This window comes from Callospermophilus lateralis, chromosome 3 (assembly GCF_048772815.1).
Source record: "Callospermophilus lateralis isolate mCalLat2 chromosome 3, mCalLat2.hap1, whole genome shotgun sequence".
NCBI lineage: Eukaryota > Metazoa > Chordata > Mammalia > Rodentia > Sciuridae > Callospermophilus > Callospermophilus lateralis.
In genome coordinates this window covers 7,616,353-7,643,879 of record NC_135307.1, presented here as the reverse complement: position 1 = coordinate 7,643,879, position 27,527 = coordinate 7,616,353, and the positions used below count along the sequence as shown (strand labels likewise).

Below are 27,527 nucleotides of genomic sequence, written 5' to 3'. Positions count from 1 at the left end.
CCCGGTGCGCCAGGGTGTCCCTGGCCAGAGGTGACCTCCTGGCAGAGGAGGTCCCCAAACTCGAGGTCTGCGGGGCGGATCTTTGCCGCGAGCGCCCGGGAGGGTGCAGGAGAAGCGGGAGGCGGCGCTCGGGGGCTGCGTCGGGCCGGGGGTGCCGTCCTCCGCCTCTTCTTCCGCGGGTCGGGCCGGGCCGGGCCGCGCCGGGCGGTATGGCGGGCCGGCGTGCCGGGGCCGGGGCGCCGCTGGCGCTGCGGGTGCTGCTAGTGTTGCGGGCGCTCCCGGCCGCCGCGCACCCGCAGTGCTTGGACTTCAGGCCGCCCTTCCGGCCGCCGCAGCCGCTGCGCTTCTGCGCGCAGTACTCGGCCTTCGGCTGCTGCGCTCCAGAGCAGGATGCAGCGCTGGCCCACCGCTTCGGCGCCCTGGCGGCCCGCGTGGACGCCCCGGTGTGGGCCGCGTGCGCCGGCTACGCGCTGGACCTGCTGTGCCAGGTGAGTGGGCGCGGCGGCCGGGGCGCGGGCGGCTGGGCGGGCACGCGGTACCGGGGCGCGTGCGCGGGGGGCCTTGATCGCGGGGTCGCTGAGCGGAGATCACTGGGGCGAGGATCAGAAGTGGGTCCCTGGCTTGGGAACTCGAGGATCCTAGAGGGAGTCATCTGGCACCGGTCGGGGAGCCAGGCATCCCCGGACAGCTCTCGGCTTTGCCTTTCATAAGCTTCGTATCGTGAGCCTTCCCCGGGCCTCAGTTGCCTCTCCCAGCCCAGTCGGGACAGGTGATGTCATTACTCTCTCCGAGACTAGGGGCTTTTCTGCCCCGCAGTACCCCCCCCCCCCAGGAACCCCGCCCTGGTCGGTACCGGGATGCGGAGGCGTTTGCCCCGCTCCCTGTGCTGCTGCGCGAGGGGATCAGGGGCTCCGAAGAGGGCGGGGTCAAGGTGCCAGGCGTGGTTGAAAGGTCTAGGGGACACTGTTCCCTATGAGGGCCCCTCCCTGCCCTGCGGGAGCAGTCTAAGAGCCCCTGCCTCCTCCCTGACCTGGCCTGTGTGAGTCCTGGACCCTGGGTGTATTCCAGCCCCACCTGGGTGCTCCCGCTGGAAGGGCGCCCTCACCTGAGGGACGCCTCCCCGCTGACTTCTGCCCTAGCTGTTTTCCTTCTGTGAGATTGCCCCCCGTGGGCAAAAGCTGTCTGGCTGAATGCAGAAATAGGGTGTCACCAGGAGCCCTAAGGCTGGCCCTGGCCATCAACTGGACAGTGAAGGCGCTCAGGGGTGGAGCGATCCCACGGGCGCAGCGCAGTACTCCAGCCTTCGGCCAGCAGGGGGCAGGCGAGGGGGAAGGGGCAGAAGGGCTTAATGGAACCTGATGTCATGGGGTTTGATCCTGGCTGTGCCACCTTCTGACTCTGTGACCTTGGGAAGATCACCACTGCACACTTCAGTTACATTATCTTTAAAATGGGGACAGAAGCTGGGCATGTTGGTACATGCCTGTAATCCCAGAGACTCAGGAGGCTGAGGCAGAGAATGGCAAGTTCCAGTAAAGCCAGCCTGAGCAACTTGGAAAGATCCTGTCTCAAAATATATTTTAAAAAGGGCCAGGCGCCGTGGCACAAACCTGAAATCACAGCCACTATAGAGGCTGAGGCAGGAGGATCACAAGTTTGAGGCCAGCCTCAGCAACTAAGGGAGGCTCTAAGCATCTAAGCAACTCAGCAAAACCCTGTCTCTAAATAATATATTTAAAAAGGTCTGGAGATGTGGCTCAGTGGTTATATGCTCCAGGGTGCAATCTCTACTAATACTATTACTACTGTTAACAACAACAATAATAAATAACATGGGGACAGATTTCTCAACTGTCCCCCAGGGTTGCCATGCAAATTAAGTGGCTCAAACAATAGATGCAGTTAAATTTCTCTAGTGCTTCCTGGCCCACCACTAGCCCCCGACTCTGCTGAACCCCCATGCTGAGCATCTTAAGAGCTGAAGAGTCTGGCCAAGTATTTCTCTCCCCAGCCTGGGGACTCCTTGGGATAAGGTCCTTGGTCTCCCCACACCCAGGCCATACAGCAGAGTTCACACATTCATTCCACACCTGTTTATTGAACGCTTATTATGTACTGGACCAGTCAAGGCAGATAGGTCCAAGGAAGAAGAAGGGAAAGTCGGTGCTGGAGTGTCTGTTGGCAGAAGGCCCCTCCTTTTCCTTGGGAACCTCCTGGGATTGCCTGGCCTTGAGCAACCCATGGTGGAGTGTCTGCTAGCACCTCCAGCCGAGGCGTCTCTGGGAGTGACCTCATGTCTGGAGTGAGCTTACAGAGGGCGGCTGTGGCTGGGGCATGGTTTCCCTGACGGGGTTTTGTGGAGATGGCTGGCAGGAGAACTGCTCTCTGCCGGCCAAGACTGTGTCCAGATTCAGCACCTCCGGATTCCCACCAGGAGAGGTGGCCCAGGCACCTTATCTACAGGTTTCAGTCTGCATTCAGGCCTCACATCTGTCCTGGGGAGGCAGAGAGGCTCTTACCTCCCATGGATGCTGTGTGCGCTGGAGGAGAAAGACCAGCTGTGGCGTGTGCATCCCCTGCATGGCTGGCATGAGCCTTCCACGGGCTAACTTCCCCTGCAATTGAGGTGCCCTCTCCAAGTGCCTGAGGTCATCCTCTCCTATTTCTGATGGAAATCTGCAAAGGTCCTCTGCAGGCTCATGCCTTCAGAAGATTGTTCCAGGGCCTGTAAGGACTTGGCCCTGTGCTGGTGCTGGGCCTGGAGGCAGTTGGCAATTCGCAGGCACAGCCTCAAAGTCCCCTTGTTCAGTTCAGGACAGACAGCAGCTACTTACCAGAATGTGCAAGAGATTCACCAAGATTACCAAAACCCATGAGGGCATAGCACAAAGGTGTCGGGGGCCGGGAAGGAAGGCCTCCTGGAGGAGGGAATATTCAGTTACTTCTTACCAGCTCATCTAACTGGAAAATTACCCAACACATACTTGTATCATCTTGGTTTATTCCTCGTGACAACCGTGAGGTTGGAATTCCTTACCCTTTTCATGGATGAGGACATGGCCCCAGGAGTATGCCCACGGTCACTTGAGTGCACAGAGAGTGTGCGCTCTGGCTCCAAAGCCCTTCTCCCAATGCTACCTCTGTCCCTGAGCCTGACTATCTGCTGCGTCCTGGGATGCCCCCCCTAGAGGGTGCCACCATCTGTGGGATGGACAGGTTTGCAAAGAGATGATTAAGTCCTAGCCAAGCAGAGCATCCAGGCCACCGCTGGCGGTGAAGAGGTGAGGGCAGAAGTGTAGAGTATCTCCTGCAAGCTGCAGGGTTACAAGGTAGTGGGGGCTGTGTGGGAGCCCTGAACAGATGTTGTGGGAGTGGCCCAGGGCCGGCAGCAGCCCTGGGAAAGAGCCGAAGTAAGAGAGGACTTTGAGTCTGTTCTTGCGTCATGAACAGGAGTTTGGCAGATGTGGAATTGAGTGAGGAGGAGCGTCCTACGGAGAGGACATTGTGTGCGAAGACTCTGTCTTCTCAAGAGTGGGAAGGCATAGGATGCCTTCGGGACTCAGGACCATGAGTCATGAGTGTCAGTGGCTACGCGGGGGCAATCTTGGGATGGGGAGGTGGCAGGCTGTCCGCGGGGGCAATCTTGGGATGGGGAGGTGGCAGGCTGTCTGCCCTGCACTTTCTGGCCCAGGCAACCGAGTGGTGGGTTGCTGGCATGGCTTTCCACCCTCTCTGCCACTGACTGTGAGGCCTGGTGCCTCATCATCTCTCTGCCAGCAGTGGTTGCCGGCGCTTCTTGTTATTTCCTAGTTCTCGACTGCTCTGCTCTGAGCACCATGTTTGCCCTGTGTGTAAGTAAAAGTACCCAGGCTGCGAGTGAACAGCCATGGACCCAGGGTTTGCTGGTGACTGCCAAGGTCTCCAGGCCCTCTTGGTCCCTCTGCCTGGGCCTTGGTGAGTGGCATGCCCTCAGATTGGCTTCCAGAAGTTTGTTCTGCCCTCCACTGTGTCTCTGGAGCCGAGGACAGTGCCTGGCACAGTGTGTGTCCAGGAGACACTTGTGGAGTGGAACGTTCCTGGCTCATCTGGACAGAGCACCGGGTGGGTGGCGTGAGTTCTGGTGTGAGCCCAGGTTTGGCCACTTCTTGGAACATGTCCACTTTTAGCCTCGGTTCCTCATCTGCAAAATAGGAGTCACAATGACGCTGACCTGCAAAGACTGAATGAGGTGTGCACATACACAGAGCCTCCGGGACCACCTGCAGCTGCTGGCTGACCCACAGGAGACACCAGGGACCATGAGAGACACTGCAGTGCACAGACCTAAGACCTGGCCACCTGGCTTCTTGTTGGCAGAGTTAACATGTGAGCTGTGGTATCCCTGCTTGGGCCTGGGACAGCAGCTGACCAGAGGCTCCAAGTGCACAGCAGGGTGCTGCCTGTCTTGTCGGGTAGGACTCAGCCCTACAGCAGTAGAGGGGCCAGAAGGACAGGCCATAGCTGACCGAAGCCATGGTCATGTGATGGGAGTGAGTGGCTCCAGGACTGGAGCTTGAAAACATAGCTGCGAGGTCAGCCAGTCACCCGCTGCCCCCAGAGGCCTCCTGTTGGAAGCCAGCCTGGTCCCCCCTGTGGGTGGGGAGGACGTCTGTGGCTGTTAGGGCCTCCTCCACCGCAGGAGGCGCATCCCCTGAGTCCTCTGGGGGCCCAGAGCTGAGTCAGGCCGGGCCTTGGACTGGTGAGCTCACACGGGGAGAGGTGTCAGGCTCAGAAATAAATAATTACAACACGCAGGTCAGGTCCAGGGTTGGACAGAGGGCGGTCCCCACGGAGCCTGGGCTGCTGAGGGCACCGTTGCACACAGAGGCGGGGAAGGTGTGTGTGGCGGGGCTCTGCACTGGGGCTTGAGGGTGGGTAGGTAGAGCCAGTTGGTGGAGTCCAGCACACTTGCTCAAACCCAGTCTGTGCAGCACACTCTGAGGCACGTGACCTTGGGCTGGTGACTTCCTCTGGAGTCCTAGCTTCCTCATCTATCTAAGGACACGCAGAACAAGGACACCCTGCTGCTGCTTTGGGGGGAAGTAGATTCACAAAGAGCACCCTGCACAGGGCTGGCCCACCGTCGGCCCCAGCCCCCGCAGCTGTTGGTATTGTCCTGCTAGTTCATCTGTATTATTTAAGGATGTGGAGAGTGCAACCTGCCAGAGAGGCGGGGAGGGAAGGGTGCGCGGCCAGGGGCAGCTGTCCTGAGGTGCAGAGCAGACTGCCGCGTGGCAGGGCTGTGGGGAAGAGGAAGGTGGGCAGGAGCAAGAGCCGTGGCAGAGCCAGATCAGAGAGAGCCAGGCTAGCCCCGTGTGGCTCTTGGGTTGGGGGCAGGGTGGGCGCTGGAGGTGTGGCGCAGGGAAGAGGCTGCTCAGGTTTGCTGCCCTGGCCAGGGTTCCCAGAGAGCAGAGCCAAGCCACAGTTCTGCGCCCTTTGTCATAGTAGGGTTAGGGGACCCAGGAAGCAGGAGATGGCGTAGCAGTGTCAGAGACAGGCAGGGATGCTGCCAAATGTGATTGGGAGCCACCTCGGAGCAGCCCAACTCTGCACTTTGGGACTGTTCAGGCAGGGAGGTGGGCAGAGCCCTTCTCCCAGTGGCCAGAGGCTTGTCCCGTGGCATTCACTGCCCTGCATTTCAAGTGGTGCCCACGTGGGCCCTGATGAGGTCTGACGCGTCTCGCTGGTGGGGAAGTACTGAGTGGGGGGGCATGAGGCTCTGGATTCTGCTCTGGGCAGAGCTGGGAAGAGGACCTGTGAGGCCAAAGGCCTGCGGAGGGGCCCAAGGGTTTGGGATTCATTCATCACATAGAAAGCTGCTCTGCCACTGCTGCAGTGGGGACAGCCCCAGGGCCTCATCAAGGAGCTGAGAATGAGGTGCCTGGGCAGGAGGGGGGGACCAGGTGTGGGGGGGTGAGCACTGGCCTCATCAACACACTTGCTTATTGCCCATGCCAGTCACCACCGTGCTGGAGAGAGCAGGGCCCACCTGAGATCACATTTAATATGGTCTGTGTTGCTAGCCCAAGTGTGGTGCTGAATGACAAGTGGCCTTCAGCCTCAGTTTCCCCAGTAGCAACTCCCTCTTGAGATCTCAGGAAGATTCAGTGGACAGATATGTAGGAGCACGTGGCCTGTCTCTGGTGAATCAAGGTCAACAGAGGGCTGGTGGGTAAGGTATTTCCTATGGGCCCACTATGTGCTGGACGCTATCAAGTTCTGGGGTACAATAGTAACCATCCAGAACCTGTGTTCTGAAGAAGAAGACAGGCAATAAACAAGGAACCAATTAATTTTTATTATAATCTCAGGTCATGTTCCTTTTGTTTGAGATGCTGGGGATGGAACCCGGGGGGCTCTACCACTGAGCTATATCACCAGCCCTTTTTGGTTTTGATCTTGAGACAGGGTCTAAGTTGCTCAGGTTGGCCTCAAACCTGCATCTCTGATTTTTGTTTGATTTAAAGCAAGGTCAAAGGCCAGGGAGTAATGGGGTGGGGGTGGACTGGGTGATCAGAGATCTGAGGAGGTGGCCCTTGAGCAGGGTCACAAAGGGAGGGGGTTATCGTCTAGATCTAGGGGCGGGTGCAGGATGTGAAGAGTCGGCTTGGAAGTGCTGCAACCCAGCGGTGCCCCCAGCAGCCTCTGTGTGGCAGCAGGTAGTAGCAGAAGGGACGGTTTCAGGATTTGTTCTAGCAGGCACACCAAGGCACAGGGACAAGAGCACAGGGGAAGGGAAATGAGGCCAGGTTGCTGCTGGAGTTGAGGCTACAGGTGGTAATAGAGGGCCTTGTCCACCCTTTGTGGGTCTGCAGACTGAGGCTCTGCCCAGGGGCACACAGCTGACTGGTGTCCCCACACAGCACCCCTGAGCCCTGCCTGTCTCTGCAGGAATGCTCGCCCTATGCAGCCCACCTCTATGATGCCGAGGACCCCTCCACGCCCCTGCGGACAGTGCCGGGGCTCTGCGAGGACTACTGCCTGGACATGTGGCAGACGTGCCGGGGCCTCTTCCGCCACCTCTCGCCGGACCGCGAGCTCTGGGCCCTGGAAGGGAACCGAGCCAAGTTCTGCCGCTACCTGTCCCTGGATGACACGGACTACTGCTTCCCACGCCTACTGGTCAACGAGAACCTCAACTTGAACCTGGGCCGAGTGGCGGCGGATGCCAAGGGCTGCCTGCAGCTGTGCCTGGAGGAGGTGGCCAACGGGCTGCGCAACCCGGTGGCCATGGTCCATGCCCGGGACGGCACCCACCGCTTCTTCGTGGCCGAGCAGGTGGGGCTGGTGTGGGCCTACCTGGCCGACCGCTCGCGCCTGGAGAAGCCCTTCTTGAACATCAGCCGCGCCGTGCTCACCTCGCCCTGGGAGGGCGACGAGCGGGGCTTCCTGGGCATCGCCTTCCACCCTGACTCCCGGCGCAACCGCAAGCTCTACGTCTACTACTCCGTGGGGGTCGACTTCCACGAGTGGATCCGCATCAGCGAGTTCAGGGTCTCCGAGGACGATGAGAACGCCGTGGACCACGGCTCCGAGAGGTGTTTCCCCGGGGCCACCGAGGGTGGGAGCCGGGCTGCCATGTGGTGGCGTGTGCACATGCCCTGGTGTGAGCGCCTCACCCGGCGGTTACTAAAGACCTGCACATTTAAACCCCAGCACGTTTAAATCCCCTGGTGGGGCACTGAAGTACATGCCTTGGGGCCTGGGGAGGGCCGCTTCTGGAAACCAGACGTTCAATGGAACCATTTCCTGACCCCTCCATCTGGCCTCCAAGGCAGATCATCTCTCCCCCAACTCTCCAACTCGAGATGGTTGCTTTCATGTGGTTCTGTTGTTGGTCCCATTTTTCAGATGAGGAAGTGGAGGCTCAAAGAGGTCAAGTGACCTTTCAGGTCACACTTCTAGGAAGCATTTCAGCATTAACCCTGCTCTGGCCTCCGTGTCCCCCCAGGGCACCCTCTGCTCCAGGAAACTTCCTTCCTCCAGCTCCCACCTATTCCCACCCCCAGGTCCTCAAGGCCTACACAGACGGCTCCCTGTGCATTATATATGCTCCAGCTGTTGTCAAATTGGGTTGAGCTGGCCTGCCCAAGGGGCTCACTTGCCAGCCTGGGTACAATGGGGAAAGAGCCCCCCATTGTATCAGAAACCCAACAGGAAGAATTTGATATTGGAAAATAGTTGCACAGGGGTTAGGACAATGAAAGGGCAACCGCAGGAAGGGAGGCCACTCTGAGCTGCAAGTGGAGGAGCTGCCTCCACCCCTAGAGCTGGTCAAAGTGGGAAGGGGGGCTTCCCGGAGCCCAGGAGCCCTGGAGCTGGGGCCACCCAGTGACAGCTGGCACCATGTTGGGCCTGGGCAGATCAACTAGACCCATAAAGGAGGTGCAGCTACTGCCAGGACCCCACCTGAAACAGAGAGGGGTGTCCTCCCCACTCCAGTCTCGGGAAGTACTGCCCATTGGCTGAACCATTTCAGCCAGCAAAGGAACGTGGGAAGTGTAGTTTGCAGCCACAGGGAAGGGGAGGGTCAGCCCTAGGTCAGAGGGCAAACAGGCAAGTAACATCACCTTGTATATTTGATCAAACTGTAACATCTTGACACTGAACATAGAGAAAGGACGAGTGACCACCAGACAGCTGTCTTGGTGAGCTAATGGGGCTCTTGCTGTACAGCACTGATTTTGTTTTTGTGTTTGTTTTTGGTACTAGAGATTGAACCCAGGGGCACTTAACCACTGAACCACATCCCCAGCCCTCCTCCCTTTTCTTTAATTTTTTTTTATTTTTTATTTTGAGATAGGGTCTTGCTACATTGCTTAGGGCCTCACTTAGTTACTGAGGCTGGCCTCAAACTTATGATCCTCCTGCCTCAGTCTCTAGAGCAGCTGAGATTATGAATGTAACCGTCATGCCTGGCTCCAGCATTAATTTTGACTATGAGCTTCCTGGCAGCTGGAGCAAAAAGAGAAAACATGATGCTCATAATCTTATACGAACCTATGCAACTACTTCTCCATGAAAGATTATTTATCATATGAACCTGACAAAGGGAAGATGGAAGGGCAGAATGAAAGTACCTTCAACAGTGACTTAAAAAAATGGTTCCTGATAAAACTTAAATTGAGCACAGAATACACAGAGGAACATACTTAAGAGTGAGGGTTCATTAAGGTTCATTTGTCCAAGCCTGAATTCATTTAGAGGGGGACATAGGCATGGCCGGCTGGCCGAAGGCAGGCCAGGGAAAAGCAGTCGTCTTTGCCCAAGATGACTGGCAGTCTCTTCATTTATTTATTTTGGGGGATACTGGAGATTGAACTCAGGGGCCCTCAACCACTGAGCCACATCCCCAGCCCTATTTTGTATTTTATTTTAGTTGCTTAGCACATCATCATTGCTGAGGCTGGCTTTGAATTTACAATCCTCCTGCCTCAGCCTTCAGAATCACTAGGATTACAGGTGTGTGCCTCTGTGCCCGCAGCTGTCAGTCTCTTTATCTGGGGCTGGGATCCCGCAGTCTGAGCTGTGCTCCGCAGGAGGCCCTGGTGCTGGGGTCCTGTATTGCTCATCTCCTGCTGTGCATTGGTATCACAGTGCAAAGGCTTCCAGCCCTGGCTGTGAAGGACTCAAATCCAGGGTCCAAGTGACTTCACCTTTCTGTATCCTGGTTTTTCTTATCTGTTATTAATGAGAGTTTAGCGAGTGAGTAGCCAATCCTGGAGAGTTAGAATATCTTAAGTTTATTTCAATTGGAGGAGGAGGATGATGATGATGATGATGACGATGATAATTATTTGGATACCAGGGATTGAACTCAGGGGCACTCAACCGCTAGGTCATATCCCCATCCCTTTTTTTGTATTTTATTTAGAGACAGGGTCTTACTGAGTTGCTCAGCACCTTGCCATTGCTGAGGCTGGCTTTGAACTCGTGATCCTCCTGACTCAGCCTCCTGAGTATCTGGGATTACAGGTGTGCACCACCACACCTGGCAGAGAATTGGCTACCCAGGCGTTGAGAGGGCTGGAAGAGGACCAGAGGAAGGATCAGTTTCCTCCAGGTCCTCCTTGACATGTGGAGTAAATTATCCCAGCTCAACCTACTTACCAGGTCCTTGTGAAAATCACTTGTTACAAAGGATATAAAAAGTCTTTTCCAGCTGGGCATGTGGCACTCACCTGTAATCACAGTGATTTAGGAGACTGAGGTAGAAAGATCAAAAATTCAGGAACAGCCAGCAAGACTCTGTCTCAAAATAAAAATAAAAATAAAATAAAATAAAAGGACTGGGATGTGGCTTAGTGGCAGAGCACCCCTGAGTTCAATCCCCAGTATCAGAAAACAACAACAACAACATTCTATTCTCCATTGTGAAATGACATCCAACAGAGAGGAGGGTTCATTGTTGTGATCTTGTTTTCTGTTTGTTTGTTTGTTTATGTGTTGAAGGCTGAGTTTTCATTGTTGGGGATTTATCTTCCTTTAGGATAATCCTGGAGATTGAAGAACCAGCTGCCAACCACAATGGGGGTCAGCTGCTCTTTGGGGACGATGGGTACCTGTACATCTTTACCGGAGATGGTGGGATGGCTGGAGACCCCTTCGGAAAGTTTGGAAATGCCCAAAACAAGTATGTTCGGCTTCTAGTTGTCTGGTACCTTGGGGGGCACTCTGGGGCTTCTGGCACTCTTTTGGAGCCAGAAGTGACTTTCTTAGCCAAGCAGCTTCCATTAGTAGGGAAGGGTCTGGGAACCAGCTCAGCCTGCAGCTAGCTGGGGATCCCAGGCAGTCACTGGTTCCCATTAATTACAGGGGAAAGATAATCATCTCCATGGGAGGCTCCTCAGCTTACAATTGCCCAGAGCCTGTTTCTCACAGGTGCCTGGTAAGTGACATCAGTGACCCTCTGGGAAGGTCAGCCCACCCCTGAACAGAGCCCTGCTGGAAGGAGGTGTGGGGTGCTCCCCAGATGGATCAGGGAGGGGAAGCAGGCCAGAGCAGGGTCTTTATGGTCAGGTGGGTTTTCTGCCCCAGGGTCACTCACAAAGACCCAAATTCGGAAGTATAATCTCGGCCTCATTTACCCACCTGCTGGCTTGAGCAAATGGCCTACCCTTGTGCCTCTTTATGCATGCACACACGCGGGTGTACATCCTTGTGCATGTAAACGAGGATATTGAGGAGTCTCCAGCCTGCCTCTTCCATTTCCTTAGCCAAAATGACAAAACCTCCCTTAGCCCAGGAAGTCAAAATAGAAAGGGTGGTATTGATTACTGTAATTAAAGTGCTCACAATTTGTGACTTAGGCTTTCACATGTGACAGTGTAAGAATCATCCGAGCTTTCTCAGTTTGCAATGTGTTCAGAGATGAAGTTGAGAAAATAGAAATTAAGGATTTGTGGATAATTGGATGGGACTTAAAAACATTGTTTTGCTGCTATGTGGTTTTTGCCCACTCGCATCCTGAGGCATGATATCGTGCCTGTTGTGGCTCAGGGTGTGAGCAGCCCAGGGCCCGTGGAAGGAGCTGCTGGGGAAGCTGGGAGGCCTGTGGTGGGGACCCTGGCATCGCTGGGGGCGTGTTTTGTTACCATTAGCAAGACACCTGTGAGGTGGCTCTACTGATGGAGGAACACTTGGGTGCTAATTCTTGTGGGAATGACGGTACACACAGTTCTGTCAACTGGGCAAAGGACACCAGCCCTGCCTTGAAAGGCAGCCTGGAGGGAGGGAGTCCACCAACACTGAGAGGGGAGATCAGAAACCAGGTGAGAGGCCTGCTCCCCTCCACACCATCTCCAAGCACAGCACAGATTTTTCCATGTGATTTTTGTCATGTGATCAGTGGAACCAAAGCTACTCCCCCCCCCCCGCCCCCAGCAGAGCTGCACAGAGGTTAGAGCTGCTCCCAGCAGCTCCCACCTTCTCCCAGCCCTCCCTACGCTTTCTGCTTGATACATATGACTTTGATCACTGACTCAACACTTGATGTCACCTACTAGGTGGGATCACTGGGCTGGGTCCTGGAAAAAAACTAAATATGAGTCACTTTCTAGTGTAATCCTCACTGGCTAGCACAACCCTGTAAACAGAAGGGCAGAGCAGAACCCTCTGTCACTACGGAGGTGGGCTTCCATAGAGGGTCTGGAAAAGGGCTTGGGGTTCTGGGCCAGCCATCTGGGCTGGATCTCTGCCCCACCATTGATTATCCGGGTGGCAGGGGGCACTTTATCTGACTTTTTTTGAGCTTAGCTGCCGTCTGTAGAACTAGATCATAACAGTACTCAACCTAAAAGTTTCCTTATGGCCATGAAGTGGGACAATAGATGACTTTAGGTCCAATGCTCTGGACAGGGCTTGACACCCAGCTGAAAGGGTGCACCAGGTTGTCCAGCTGCCAGTAGCTGAGGAGCATAGCACCGAGGTCTCTGCCGCATAGCTGGGGCTCACCCTGCACCCGGCCCCTTCCCTCCCTGTCCTGGGGATGGTGCGCGCTGACACCCCAGCCTCCCGCCTGTCCGTAGGTCGGCGCTGCTGGGCAAGGTGCTGCGCATCGACGTGAACCGCAACGAGCGCGGCCCGCTCTACCGCATCCCGCCCGACAACCCGTTCGTGGGCGACCCGGCCGCGCGGCCAGAGGTCTACGCCCTGGGCGTGCGCAACATGTGGCGCTGCTCCTTCGACCGCGGCGACCCGGCGACGGGCGCGGGCCGCGGGCGCCTGTTCTGCGGTGACGTGGGCCAGAACAAATTCGAGGAGGTGGACCTGGTGGAGCGCGGCCGCAACTATGGCTGGCGCGCCCGTGAGGGATTCGAGTGCTATGACCGCAAGCTGTGCGCCAACGCCTCCCTGGGTGAGCCCGCGCCCGGGACCCCTAACCCGATCCGCCCAACCCTCCCCTCGGCTGCCCAAGACTGGGGCTCCCGCGGGGCCGCACCCAGGACCCTTCCCAGGCACCTCTTCATTTTGGACCGGTCTCCGCACCCCATCCTCTGCGAATTGTGCAAGGAGACCTCCTGTCCCCACTGGAACCTCCCGTGCCCTCCCTCGGGCGCTCCTTTGCTCTTGCTTCCCCCCTGGACCTGGGCCCCTGCAAATCTCCCCGCCCCCAGGCAGTCCCCATGAGCACCTCCCTCCTTCCCACCTGCCCTCAGGGGCCTTCTGGCTGACCTCGTGACCCCTATCTCTTGCTGACCTTTGTCCCCAGTCCCCTTTTCACAGGCCTCCGGCTGGGGACAGACCTGGCAGTTGAACAGGCTGCCACATGTTCACCCCGGGCTCTTTCCCCTTCTGCAGATGATGTGCTGCCGATCTTTGCCTACCCGCACAAGATGGGCAAGTCGGTCACAGGGGGCTATGTGTACCGGGGCTGCGAGTACCCCAACCTGAATGGCCTCTACATTTTCGGGGATTTCATGAGCGGGTAGGTGGCCCACAGCCCTGAGTACCTGTGGTTAGGGCCTCTGCCCCCTGGATTGTGATGAAGTGTGTGTGTGGTGTGTGTGAGTGTGTACACAGGTGCACACGCACACTGACAGGCGCCTCCTCTGGGTGTGGGCCAACGGGTCTCTTCCTCAGGGGGGAAGTTGAGAGTCACCCCTTAGGAAATCTGCTCCTGCTCTCCTAACAGGGACTGGAGCCAGCCAGAAGGCCCAGGTCATGGCTTGGCAGACCATGGGCTTAAGGGCCGGGACCTGGTCTTTCCCTCTCTCCTGAAACTCCTGTGCTTTGAGCTACAAGTCCTTCTGATAGTCAGGGACAGAACACCAGCAAGCCCTCTATCCCCAGGGCCACCTTCCTCCTGGGGAAGACAGGACCCGTCACTGCACAGAACGGGAGCGCCTAGAGCCTTACCCAGCCCACCCCAGCCAGGCCTGCAGAGAGCATTGGTCCCCAAGCCCCTTGCACAGGTTGGGAAACTGAAGCCACAGAGGGCAGTGGCCCATCCAAAGTGACCCTGCTGAGGAGGGGGGAGCTAAGGCTGCTGTCCAAGCCTGACCATTGTGGCCCGAGGAGCCTCCCTCCTCTATTCCCATCACTGAGACTTAACAGGTGTGTGGGTGGGTGGGGGGGACAGGGCATGAGTCATATCCAGGTGCATTTTAGAAGAGGAGAGAGCACACCTCCTAGGCCTGCTGTGAACCAGACTCTGTCCTCTGTGGAGCTTGGATACTTACGACCACCTTGTTGTCCCATTGTACAGAGGAGAAAACTGAGAGTCAGAGAGGACCAGGATGACATTCAGCCTGGCATGCTGAGGCTTAAAAGTGCACCTGAGATACCTGGCCCGGATCCTTCTGCTCACTGGAGTCAACCTTGAGCCAGTTACTTTACCTCTTTGTGCTTCAGTTTTCTCACCTACAAAAAGCAGTTGATAGTAGTGCCCACCATCTCAGGGGGTCCCCAGGACAGAATCTACTAGGACATACACAGCACTTGGAAGTTAGTTCAAACTCACAGACACACGATGCCCCTAATTCCCATTCTGGGGAGAACAGCCGAGTAGGTGGCCGGGGAGGAGATTCAGAGCCCAAGGCTGGCAGGGGACTTCTTGCCTCTGGAAGGCTGTTGACTTAGGCTCAGTCGGGAGCTGAGAAAGCACCCAGCCCTGTGCCCCTGGATACTGGATCATTCTCCCAGTTCTTGGGGACTCCCTTCCTTGGCCACCCAGCTTTCCACCTAGAAAAAGCTTCCTAGATGGAGCTTTTATTTTTGCCACCAGTTCTTTCTCTCCCAAGTCTCCTGGTCTCGGACATTCAATTAATTTTGCCCACATTCCCAAGCCCCTTTGCTGGGTCAGGCATTACGCCAGGGTCAGGGCAACTGAGATGAAGAGCATCTTGCATCCAAGCCAGGGACACACCCACACTTGGTCTGAGACATTGCAACCTCAGAGAGCCTGTGCCCAGTGCTGGGAGTCCAGAGCAGTGCAGTCAGGGAGGACTTCACAGAGGAGGCAATGTCGGAGCAGGGGCTGGAAGTATGCGTAGGTGCTGGAGAAGCAGAAGAGGGAGTCGGCGCAAGATGAGCATGTTCCCAAGATGGCCAACCGCCTGATGTCTGAAGTACAGGCAGTGCCAAAAGATGCATACACCTTGGGGCAGCTGTGGTGGATGTCAGCTCTCAGAGACACTGTGCCTTCACCTGGCCAGGGACTGCACTGAACTGACGGGCAGGAACCAAGCTGGTCTTGTTCATCCGGGGTTCCTCTGGCAGATGCTCAGTGAAGATCACACCGAGCCCACTTCACAGACACACAACTTGTGCGGCTGCAGGGCCCTGCACAGAAGGGCCCACACGTCTCTTACTGCTCTCTCATCACTCTCCTGAAATTTTTAATAATTTTTGAACAAGAGACCCGGCATGCATTTTGCACTGGATCCTGCCAATTACAATGGTCCTGGTTGCATGGATGAGCAGACAGGAGGACAGATGGGTGGATGGATAGATGATTGGATGGGTGGAGGAGTTGATGAATAGATGGTGTGTTCCCCGTACACCATACCAGCCATGACCTCAGACCTCATCTTCCTCTCTAGGCGTCTGATGTCCCTCCGAGAAAACCCAGGGACAGGCCAGTGGCGGTACAGTGAGATCTGCATGGGCCGTGGCCAGACCTGCGCATTCCCAGGCCTCATCAACAACTACTACCCACACATCATCTCCTTTGCAGAGGATGAGGCGGGTGAGCCTTCGTGGACCTCCCCCTGGTCCAGACTCACTGGGCCTGGAACTGGTTTCCCCCTCCCAGGGCTCCTGGCTGTATTGTGAGTGGTCGGGTCTCGGCCTGAAATGACCTGCGTGCTGGGGAGGGAGGCGTTCAGTTCCTAGGGCATATTCACTTTCTCATCTGGAAAAAGGGAGAAATGGTCCCTCTTCCCTGTTCCCATCCAGTGCAGGGCTGCGGGGGGGGCCAGTGCTAACAGGGGTTGGGTCTGCAGGCAGGATCTGGAGGGCAGAGGGAGAGTGTCTCCCCAGAGAACTGCAGGGCCCTTGGTTCTTCATGGCACATGCACTTGGACCATTCAGTGAAGCCACACTGGAATTTCACAGTGGGTGGACAGACGGCAGCCCTCCTGCCTGTTAGCTGGTCCCACATTGAGGAACTTGTGTTTTCAAAGCAGGGACAGAGGGGGAGGGGAAGAAGAAGGGCCATGGAGACTGGATCCTGCTCCAGTCTCCTGCCTTTGTCCTTGGACCCCTTGACTATGCCACAACAAAAGGCCAGGGGCCCTCAGCAGGCCCTGGTGGATGCTTTGTAGGGGTTTCTAGGCAACGCAGTTGGTGGGGGGGTGCTTTGGAGGTGTGTCCCTGCAAGGCCCAGTGCCAGAGCCCCCAGGGAGTCTGGGAAACCTTTGTTGAACCAACCTCCCCCATCCCCCCATCACATCTGAATTTCCAAAAGGGCAGCTCCAGCCCCTGAGAGGCCCCTGGGCCCCTGAAAGCCCTTTCTTTTGGTCAGTAGGGGGTTAAAGTATTTCAGAAGCAGGGGAGCCTCCCTCCCCACCTCCCTCTCCCCCAAAGATGCAGGGCCTGGAGGAAGGTGCGGTCCCCTGGGACCCTTCCTCAGCCCTCTGAGTGGCGCTGAGATAGAAAACCAGGAGGAGGCACCCGCGAGCCAGGAGCCCAGGGCCAGCTCCAGGTCCAGTGTCAGCCAGTCTCTCCCACTACTAGAGTGTGACATTAGCAGAGCTCCTGGCTCTTCTCCTCCCTTTCTGGTTCTCCTGACACTTGAAAATTACAAACGAGGATGCCTGCTGGCCCAGTATCTGCCAGGGACAGTCCACACCACAGAGATCAAGAGGGCAGTGTGGCTCTCGGAGGGCCTGGCAGCATGAGAAGGGTCCCTGTGTGTGCACGTGGTCCAAGAACCTGCTCACAGCCCTGGAGTCTGCCTGGTCTAACCCTGTCACTTTACTTACGGGGAATGAGACTGACTCTTCACACCCAGTAACGAGGGCGGGCACTGTGGGCAGAGCAGGGCCTTAGGTTGGCCAGCCAGACGAAGACACAGGGGAAGGGCATTCAGGCTAGGGATGTGCAGGGAGCCTTGACCTGCAAGGAGCTGGAGTGTCAGTGTGAGGGCTGCACAGATAGAGGGACAGGGGCTGCCCCCAGAGTCTCGGTCCAGAGAGAGGCCAGAGGGAGGTGGATGGCCTGAGATGACACTGCAAACCTGTGGCTTCCCTTATGGACTCCTGAAGGGACATCTTGCCAGGGAAACCGTATTCCTGCAGGTGGCATCCTCCCCATGTAGACCTATGCCCCTTATCCCCACTTCCCTGGTGGGCCATTGCTCCTGACACAGCTGGGTCCACCCCTTACACAAATTACCCCTCAAGGGTCTCCCCCTTTGCAGAATCCCCAGGGTTGCCTGCCCTTGCTTGCTGACCCTGCCTCCATGCACCCTCCCTGACTGCCCCTGTCTTTTCTCTGTCTCAGCCTCTCCTTGGGGATGCACCCCACTCCCAGGCCTGGAGGAGCTCTCTGCTATGCTCTTACAAGGACAGAGGTCCTAGTGCGACTGAATTATCACATTGGGCCATAGGGGACTTGCGTCAGGTTTCCTAGTCACCGTGGATCCTACATTGGTGTGGGGTTGGGACAGCAGACTTTGCTGCACTCTGGGTCTGGCTTAACCGTTCACTACGTGTGTGACTTCGACCTTGCTGAGCCTGTTTCCTCATTTGCAAGATGGCAATAATGAAGCCCATTTCCTGGGCCCCAGAGGGCCTGGCTGCAGGGATTAGGGTAGGATGGTCAGGGCACAGGAGGACTAATGTCACCTGAGAGTGAGCTCCGTGGTGCTCAGAATTCAGATCGGTGCATTTTCACTGTACCTGAGAGCTGGAGGGGAAGATAGGGATGGGCCATCACGGAGTTCCTAGACAGAGGGCTTCCGGGTGGCCCCGGGGGCTCACACTAGATTCCTGACCCCGTGCTTTCTGCCCTGCCGGGGAGGTGCCTGCTCCCAGGTCTCTCCAGGTGACAACAGTAACAGCCACTACTGAGTTATTGCTCTCTGCTCTCCGTAGCAGCCCTGTGAACTTGTCCATTTTAAAGATGGGGAAGCTGAGGCTTGGGGAGCCACATGTGCCCGCAGGTCACCTGGGAGGCCATCGTGTAGGGAGCTGTTCCAGGGCCTTATCTATGCCCAGAGATGTGTGGTGCTGGGCTTCAATCCGGCCAGGGCTGGGGGTGGGGGGACAAGCCACCAGGGAGGAGCAGGAGCAGAGATCTGAGCGGGGAGTGGGGACAGGCAGGGTGACTGATCGCTCAGGGACAGTGCTGCAGAGGCCCATGGCCACATCTGGACACCTCTCCCAGCCTCAGTTTCCAGTTCTGGGGGCTGGACCAAGAAAGAGGCTGCCCTGGAGTGCTCCCCTCGAGGTCGGCTGAGGCTGGGGTCAGTCTCCAACCTGAGGGCTGTGGAGGTGGGTGGGGCTGGCCCACATTACTCTAGCTGTCCGCTCACCTGCCATCTTCTTCTTTCCAAAGGGGAGCTGTACTTCATGTCCACGGGCGTGCCAAGTGCCACGGCTGCACGTGGGGTCATCTACAAGGTCATCGACCCTTCCCGGTGAGTCCCTGCAAGGTGCAGACTGAGCACCTACCGTCTCACTCCTCTGACTTTCCCCAACTCCCAACGTGGGGAGAATTCATATCCCCATCTTTCAGATGAAAAGACTGATTCCCAGAGAGACCTGATGAATCAAGCTCCCTCCACCGGGAGGTGCAGATCCGGGATTCAAAGGTCTGCCCTCCAGAGTGCGGCTCTCTTCAGGTCGTGGGGAGTGGGAGATGAGGTTTGGGGCCTGTGAGTGTAGCGACCTTGCCTGACCTCTCCTGTGTCTTTCCTTCTGTCTAGCATGTCCCTCGTTCCTTGTTCCCTAGGTTGCTCCATCTCCCACATTCTCCAAACTCCTGCTTGCCTCTGAGATGCCTCCCCTGACCTCCTGTCCCCATCTGACCCTGGCCTTTCTCCTGGAGCTACTGGCTAGAATTGCTGGGGCTCTCCAAGCACCCTCCCTGACCATCCCATTCCAACTCTCTCTCCCTATGGGCTTCAGTTCTAGGTATGATTCTCCACTGCTTCCCCCCGCCCGCTGTGATACTGGGGATTGAAACCAGGGATGTTCTACCATTGAGCTTTTTAAAATTTTTATTTTAATTTTGAGACAGGGTCTCACTAAATTGATGGCCTGCTAACTTGCAATCCTCCTGCCTCAGCCTCCCAAGTTGCTGGGATTACAGGCGTGGGCCACCACACCTGGCTTCAGCTGCCCATTTTATGGGGCAGAAATGAGTATAAAGATATAAAGTCATGTGCCAGAGTCCCAGAGGGGCAAGAACTGCAGCTGGGTCCAGGTGACTGGCTTGAGAGTCCTGCCCTAACCTCTAAGCTTCATTGTGCTGACCACAGGGCCTTGGATCTCACTGCCTCCAGGCGTCCTCCCCAACCTACTTGCCCCTCCAGGCCTGTCTAATCTTTCTGAGTTCTTATCACCCAGACTTGGAGCTCCCAGCTGTAGGACTGTGCCCCACCTGTCTGTCTGGTCCACATCTCCTGGATCCAGTCCACATCTCCTGGACTAGATGTGTCCTTTCACCCCAACAAATCAGCTCAGGCCCCAGGAATGGCACAGAGCAAAGACTGTGGCATTTTTTTTAAGTTTTATTTTTAGTTGTCGACCTTTGTTTTCTTTTTTATATGCGGTGCTGAGAACTGAAGCCAGTGCCTCACCCATGCTGCTTCTCCCCTGCTCCCTGCTGTCTGTACTTGTACCCAATACCTGGGGTGACACTACGCATGCTCACCCCCTTCCCCACCAAGCCCAAGGATGCACTCCAAGAATCTGCGGGTGTTTGGCAGACCCTGGGGGATGTGTTTAGTTACCCCAAACTCTGAGACCTACTGGTATGGGAAAGTCCCGAAACACCCGGTGCACCTAAACAATACTTTTTAAAATTTGGAGTCCTTTTAGAGCTACAAAGAGGTGGCAGAGTTTCCTGCATACCCCGGGTGCAGTGCACCCCACCACCTCTTAGGTGGTCTTTGAACGTGAACCTGTAACCTCGTTAGTGAACTGACCTTGGCACATCACCACTAGTTAAACTCTGTCGGCTTTTTAAGGGATTTTTCCAGTTGTTCTCTTGTGTCCCTTTTCTAGTCCAAGATCCCAAATTACATCTAGTCATCTTGTCTCCTTAGCTTCTGGTCTCTGGTCTGTGACATCATCTCACAAATATATTATTTAATGACATAACTTTTTTTTTTTTTTTTTTTTTTTAAATCAAGGAAAACATAGCAATCCTCCTCTCATCCCTGTGTTCTCATCTCCCTGAGGTCACATCCATCTTGTGGTGCCAGGATTTATGTCCCCACACTTGGATCACATGCAAACTTTACATTCTTCTTCGCTCGTTTGTTCCCTACTCTGTGTAAGCGTTTCCACGTTGCAACATCAACCTCAAAAGGATGGTTTTTAATGGCTGGTCATTTTCTGCTGAGTCACTGAGCCATAACTGTCTTACCAATTCCTTGGAATTGAGGTTATTTCCATTTTTTTTTTTTTTTTAAGAAGAATGCTTCTCTGAGGAAATATCACATATATTGGGTGTCTAATTCCTGCCACATGTTGCCTTAAAGGCATCATCTCCGCTGGTTTTTGCAACACCCTTTCTCTGTTGGCTCACTGTCCCTGTGGAGGGAGAGGGAACCTGCCTAGACCCAGCAGCTTCCCCAGCTCCAGCTTCAGGGTTAGGAGGAGCCCAGATGGTAGACTCCTCCTTCCTCCCTGACCCCTTGCCCTTCCATTTTTCTCTCTTGGAATATATGTTTTGTGGCTGTTGTTGTTTGGTTCTGGGGATTGAACCCCAGGGTCTCTACCACTTGGCTATATTCTCAGGCTTTTTTTTTATTTTTGCTAAGTTACCCAGGACAGGCTTGAACTCGGAATCCTCCTGCCCCAGCCTCCCTAGTTTCTAAGATTACAGGTGTGCACTTCCGTCCGCGCGGGGCTGGCTAAATGTATTTCATTGCAGCCACTCGGACTCCAGAGGGGTCCGACACTGAACATTTGGAAAATGAAGAACCAGTAGTGGAGGGGGTGGGGTTGCGTCACCTCACCATGCCCAGACATAACAACGGTGGCATTTTTGGGCTTACTCCCATCCTTTTGCGTAACAGATTTTAAAATATAATTTCCTCAAAGAACAAAAGCCCAGCTGGGCCTGACTGAAGTGTGTGGACATGACCTGGAGGGAAGCCCTGCGGCTCCTCCAGCTTCCAGAAGGGAGGCGAAGAGAGCGTGTGTGCCAGTTGCATTTCCTCAGCTCTGGGGGAGAAGCCTGTGTCCCTTCTTCTGCCAAGCCTGTCTGGAGGCCCCTCACGTGGCTGCTTCCCACCCCGTGCTGACGAGACCCTATTGAAGTCCTGGGCCCACGTGGGGCACTCTGGGAATGGGGTCGGTACCCTTCAAAGAATACAGGGCCGGTACCATTCAAAGAATCACAGATCAACAGCCAAAAACTAATTAAAATGGAATTCCGTTCCTTCCTTGTGCCCCTGAAGGATGTAAAAGGAGACCCATTCATACCCTGGCAACCCTGGCACACGGCTCTCTTGCCGTTCTCTCCAGCCCCAGGCCCTGGGCTCCCACTCAGGCTTGCTTCCCTCCTCCTCCCTGCTTTACCCCTTAGCCTTGACCTTTCCCAGGTTCCTTGGCCAGGCTGGGCATCACCAGAAATCCAGACACCAGAGGCCGCAGAGACCATCCTCAAAGTCTGGGGGTTGGAGGGCCAGGGTAGAAGGCAAGAATGGGGCACCATAACAGGTGCCAGAGTGGCGGGGTGGGGAGAAGAGAGACTGGCATTCCACCAGTGGGGGATGAGGCGTGGGGCCCACCTCTGACTCCGAAGTGGCTCAGAGAGAGGGAGCCTCTGGCACTACCTAGTGCTCTGCAGGTAGAGACTGAGCAGGCGCCAGTGGGCTACCTTGGTGCCTGTGTCCTGAGGCTGGGCCCTTAGAATCCTGGGGGCACAGAGAGTGCCAGGGTCCTGCAGGGCACACAGTAGGTACTCAGTAACTGGCCACCATTTACTGCTATTCCTGTCCACACCTGCATGGTCCCTGCACTCCCTGCCACCACCCATGAGAAGGGCTGGTGTCAGGTGGACACGCTTAAGGCGAGTTACCAGGGTGGGACCTCATGACCTCCTGTGTGTTATTGGCAGACGAGCGCCACCCGGCAAGTGTCAGATCTATCCCACCCAGGTGAAGGTGAGGAGCCGCCTCATCCCCTTTGTGCCCAAAGAAAGTAAGTGCCCATGGATGGTTCTCTGTAGGGGAGGGAAGCTCCTGCAGCCTGCACCCTGCAGACCCTCAAGTCAGATGCTGGGGCCCTTAGTGGGACCTAGAGGCCCCTCCTTGGACCCTCTGCCTAGCAGCTTGCCTGGCATACTTCCACAGATAAAGTGGAAGGAACTTTAGAGTGGGTCTGTTGGACTAGCCACAACTCCTAAGACCAGGCCCTAGTCTATGGGCAGGTGGTCCGAGGGGCTGCAGCCTCAGGAAGGGCACAGCAAGGGGAGGAACAGCTGTGCCAGGCAAGTATGCTCAGAGTCCTCTAGGAGGACACAGAGAGGACACCTGTGTGTGAGCAGGGAAGGCTGGGGGTGGGGTGCTCGGCTAGGCTTTCCAAGATGGTTCCCTTTGCCTGCTTGGTGAGGAGGGACAGTGGGATGAGCAATCCTCAGTGGCTTGAGGGGCCTGGGGCTGTGAGAAAGGCTATTTTGCTGGAGGGGCTACCATGGGGCCCCAGCTGGGTAGAAACAAAGACCCCCCATTACCAGACCTTCCGCTTTCCATCCAGCCACGCATGATATGTGCTTTGCCCATGGCGGTGGAGGGATACAGAGAGAGGTAGGTGTGGCCTTGCCTTCTCAGATTACACTTTGAAACCGCTGGCAACTAATTCAGAATTGCAAGAGCCACTGTGCAGCCCAAGGGACTAGCTGCCAGCAGGGTGCCAGTGCGGGGGGGGGGGGGGGGGGGGGGGGGGGCAGGTGGGGAGCAGGAAGGCAGGGCAGGGCGCCTGGGCAGAGGCGGCTGCAGGAGGGCAGAGCTCAGGGGTCCCAGCAGCAGGTGGCTTTGAGCGTAGCAGGCCTTCCTCCACACGTTCAGTCACGTTTCTGTCACTTGCGTCAGTCGCCCACTCTGTGCTGGGTGCTGAGACCAGGAGGAAGTCAGACCAGGCCCTGTCCTGGCTAGGACAGAGAAGCCGTTTAGTACAGATGTGTGTTCCAGATCCTGTGGGGACCTGCCCAGGGCAGTGTGGGACTGGGTGGGGGTAGCGGTTCCTGAACTGGAGAGAAAAGGAAGGAGAGCTGAGGGGCAGGGGGCAGAGAAGCTGGGCCTGGGGAGAGTCTGGATGGAGTAGAGGAGTGCGTGGAGCAGAGCTGGTGCTGGGGGGGCAGCACCTTGCTCATGTCATGGTGCTTGGGCCTGGCCTGCACTTGTCCTTGTTCCAAGAAGCACTTTCTCAGCACTCCCCGACCCCATGGATTTCACAGTGCAACTGGCCAAGGTGGGGAGGGATCAACAGGATGTGCCCTGGTGGCCCCAGGATTCTCCCCGTAGTAACTGTGTTAGTCGGGGTTTCAGCCCTCCTCTGACGGCTGTCACAGGGGACAGTGCCCACTGCCTGGCACTGGCCCTGCAGGGGGTAGGGCTAGACAGAGTACAGTGTCTGATGTAGAGTGAAGTTTATTCCCATGGCCATCCTGGGCCCAACGTGTGTCCCATGTCCTTCAGGACAAAGAGAATCACCAACCTCAGTCCCCCAAAGACCTATGGTGTCCAGGCCCTGTGACGGGGTGGCTGTTCCTGCTCTGACCCCTCCATCCCCAGCTGTGATCCGTGTGGGCCCAGTTCCTGTCCTGCTGGCCACCTACTGCTTTAGTCCATGCCCCTCTGCGGCTTCAGCTTCCCCACCCTAAACCAGGACTGGAAGCAACAAGGGTCCCTTGCTCCTAGAATCCTAGCCCAGCACTGCTTGCATCGAGGCCCAGAGGTTACAGCATGGGTACCCCCTAGGAGGGCAGGGCTCAGGGTGTGGGAACCCAGCGGCAGACGGTCATAAAACAGCGAGCTCCCGGGATTGGTGCTGAATGGCTGGAGAAGCATCTAGCACTCTATGGGGCCTGGGTGACTCAGAAAGCACCCCTAGTGCCCTCAGAAGCACCCTATCTTCAGAGTCTGAGTGGGGGACAGACGGAGGACATCTTTCCCTGAGGTTCACCTTCCCACCTGGAGGCAGCCAGGTGGGAGATGAGCCGGGCTAGGGGACCCTCTGACCGTGTGCCCTTCTTCTGTTCAGAGTTCATCCGAACGCCAGAGAGCACCCCACGGCCCACCAAGGCGCCCCGCAGGACCCGTCCCACGGCCGCTCCACGCACTCCCACCCCGCGGCCGGCCAGGCCCACCCGGCGGCCAGGGGGCCGAAGGGGCGGAGGACGGCGACGGGGGCGGCCGAGCACCGCGGACCCTACACCCTCCAACGGCGCGGTGCGCCTGGTGCGACCCGCAGGACTGAGCTCCGGCCGAGGACGCGTGGAGGTGTTCGTGGGCGGACGCTGGGGCACCGTGTGCGACGATGCCTGGGATACCAAGGCCGCCGCGGTTGTGTGTCGCCAGCTGGGCTTCGCACATGCCGTGCGCGCAGCAAAGCGTGCGGAGTTCGGCGAGGGCCGCACGCTACCCATCCTGCTGGACGACGTGCGCTGCGCGGGCAGCGAGCACAACCTCCTCCAGTGCGCCCACGCCGGGGTGGGCACGCACAACTGCGGGCACGAAGAGGACGCGGGCGTCGTGTGCAGCCACGAAGACCCGTACTCATAGCCGAGCCTCGGCTACCAGGCCTGGTCATCCAGCAGGCAGGCAGCCCAGTGTGCGCCTGGTTATGCACACGTATCTAACCGGGTAGGGTGATGTGGGTGTGTCCCAAGAGGTGGCCTTATCTGCCTAGCTGTCCTGTTGGACCTGTGTGAGGTGTTGCAGTGCACGTGTGCCCTCCTGTGTCCCTGGCCATGTGCCTTCTGCAGACTTCATGCTGGTGTGTTGGGACGGTGTGGTCTGCCAGGGTGTGATCTTGGGGCAAGAAGAGCTCTTTTTTACTTCCAAGTCTCCAGATAGCAGCAGGAACACCATCCTTTAATGACTGCATGAATGAAGGCACCTCTGGCCGACTGAAGGAGAGGGCCTGTCCAGCAGTGTAGGAGCAGAGGGTGCCAGACCAGCTGGAGCCTGGCTCAGAGATCGTGGTCCAAAGAGCTTGGCCTGGTGGCCCAACAGTCCAAGGCACTGGAGAGAACAGGACGCATGCCGTGGGGCAAAGAGAAGCTGCTCATGTGGACAGATCCCAGGTGTCCTGTGGCTATGACAGCCCTTGAGAGGGTCAGCCTGCCTAGGAGGAAGTGAGTAGCCATCTCAGGAGAAAGCTAGCCAGGGGGCACCGGTGAAGTCCCTTGATCATCTGGACGTCACTGTCATGCTAAGCACCTGCAGGTTCTCCAAGGATAGTTCCTGGCCTCCTCCAGCCCTGAAGCCTGTCTTCTCCTGCTCCTGGGACAGAAGCACCCCATGCTGAGCAGAGCTTCCCCTGCAACCTCTCCAAGCACCTGGGCCCCATTGAGTGGGGGGCCCTGCCCTGCTACTTACAGGGTTGTGTCAGGACCATCAGGCCACCTCTGTTATCTCCATCCCCACTCCTGAAACTCCAAAGACCCTCTGATTTCTCTAGCCCTACTCAGGGGTCACCAGGCTGGGGGCCCAGTGAGACTACTGAGAGCTTGTCCCCAGGACTATGCCAACAATGTGACTGTTTACAGACCCCCTCCTGCCTCTTTTCTGATCCTGACTACCCGGGAGGCTGGTGTGGGGTGAGGGGACAGGGGAAGGGGTAGCCCCCAGCCTTCTTCCTCCACAGGCTCCCTTGCTCACTGGGGACCTCAGCTCTGGACTGTGCTAGGCCTGTAGAGGGGTTAAGGACTCCGGGCTCAGCCTCTGATGGGTTTGGGGTGGGTGGATAAAAGCAGATGAGTCATCAAGACAGGTTGTGGCCCATGTCAGGGGCAGTGGTGAGGGGTCTGGGTGAGACACTCCAACCTAGCCTTGTATGAAGCAGGATGGTCTGGAAAGAGGCCCTATCTACACCCAGTTGAGCAGGCCATGGGGTGGTGTGCCAGGCTCATTGAAGTTTAGGTAGAACCTGGTTGCAGAGGAACCGAAACGTGTGTGTGTGTGTGTGTGTGTGTGTGTGTGTGAGTGAGAGAGAGAGAGAGAGAGAGAGATGCTGGGGATTGACCCCAGGACCTTGTGTATGCTAGGCAAGTACTCTAGAATCGAGTGACATTCCCAGTCTTTTTTTTTTTTTTTTTTAACTTTTCTGAGACAGGGTCTTGCTAAGTTGGAGTGGCTGGCCTTGAACTTGCAATCTCCTGCCTCAGCCTCCCAAGTTGCTGGGACTACAGGTGTGAGCAGATAAAATTCTGAGGTCAGGAGTTCTCTGAAGTGAAAGAGCTTCCTGAGCTGTTACAGAAATGAAGGACAGAAGACAGGAGGGACCAGGTCCAGGTGCAGAGCTGTGCAGCCATGAGCAGCAAGGCTGGCCTGGTAGAGGCTGTAGCCTCACCCTGGAGGGAGGGTCCTGGTAATGCAGTCCTGGCGGCACAGGTTGTGTACACTGAGCTTTGGTTGGCTATTGATAAAGCGGGGATAAGCTGAAGGCAGCGGTGGGTGGGCTGGCATTGGCGAGTGGTCCATTAAGCACAAATGCTTGGTACTTAGGGATTGGTTGAGGCTAATAGTTGAGGAAGGTCTTTTCCTGTTGATTGAAGTGGATTCTGGTGTTTAGAGACCAGGGTCGGAGTCCCGCTCTCCCACATTGTTTACTGATTCATTCCCTGTGTCCTCCCTGGTCCATCTTCCTGCCCTTATTAATTTAATGTAGGACCTCAGAATTTTTCTCTCGTCACCTCTTGGACTCTTCATACCTCTGTGCTAAGTGGGGCTGGCGAGGACTCAGGACCTTGTGTGTTATCTGACCCTGTTGGGCTGCCTCTGTGTGGGGGCTGCCATTAGCCCTGCTGTGGAGTGTGGCCTGTGAGCCAGGCCTGGTTGTAGAGATGGCACAGCGGGGCTCAACTCGACCCTCGGGACAGCGCTCTTCTTCTCCCTTTGTCACATGAGGGGAAACCCGGGCACATGGAGATTAAATATCTTAGTTGAGGGCCCCAGGCAGGGCGGAGAGAATCCAAGGCTCAGCTGAAGCCAGATCTGCTCCCGAGCTGGCTTGTGGCTCTGCTGCTGCTGTGTCTGCGGAGAAGGGTATGACAGCCTTAAGTGCCAGGCCCTGCCACTGGAGCTGCCAGCCTGGCTGGGAAGCAGTTGGTAGCAACCCTGTGTGCCCCTCCTGCCCAGGGCA

The 27,527-nt window shown here is 56.6% G+C and overlaps 1 protein-coding gene across 1 annotated transcript; it reads left to right on the top strand.

Annotated features, from left to right (window-relative positions):
* The first annotated feature begins 209 nt into the window (after positions 1 to 209).
* On the top strand, positions 210 to 25,908 carry Hhipl1 (HHIP like 1). Its single transcript, XM_076847903.2, has 9 exons — positions 210 to 488; positions 6,931 to 7,577; positions 10,529 to 10,672; positions 12,567 to 12,895; positions 13,339 to 13,465; positions 15,582 to 15,727; positions 18,541 to 18,622; positions 22,279 to 22,361; positions 24,423 to 25,908. Exons 1-9 carry the CDS (start codon positions 210 to 212, stop codon positions 24,941 to 24,943), a joined length of 2,358 nt encoding a protein of 785 aa, XP_076704018.1. The 3' UTR covers positions 24,944 to 25,908.
* The last annotated feature ends 1,619 nt before the right edge of the window (positions 25,909 to 27,527 follow it).

Bases quoted from the DNA above. Each gene is read 5' to 3' on its own strand.
- Hhipl1 (XM_076847903.2), top strand. From the start codon at position 210: ATGGCGGGCCGGCGTGCCGGGGCCGGGGCGCCGCTGGCGCTGCGGGTG. The intron at 12,896-13,338 runs GTGAGCCCGCGC...CCCCTTCTGCAG, and splicing joins GTGCGCCAACGCCTCCCTGG to ATGATGTGCTGCCGATCTTT. The intron at 15,728-18,540 runs GTGAGCCTTCGT...TTCTTTCCAAAG, and splicing joins CTTTGCAGAGGATGAGGCGG to GGGAGCTGTACTTCATGTCC.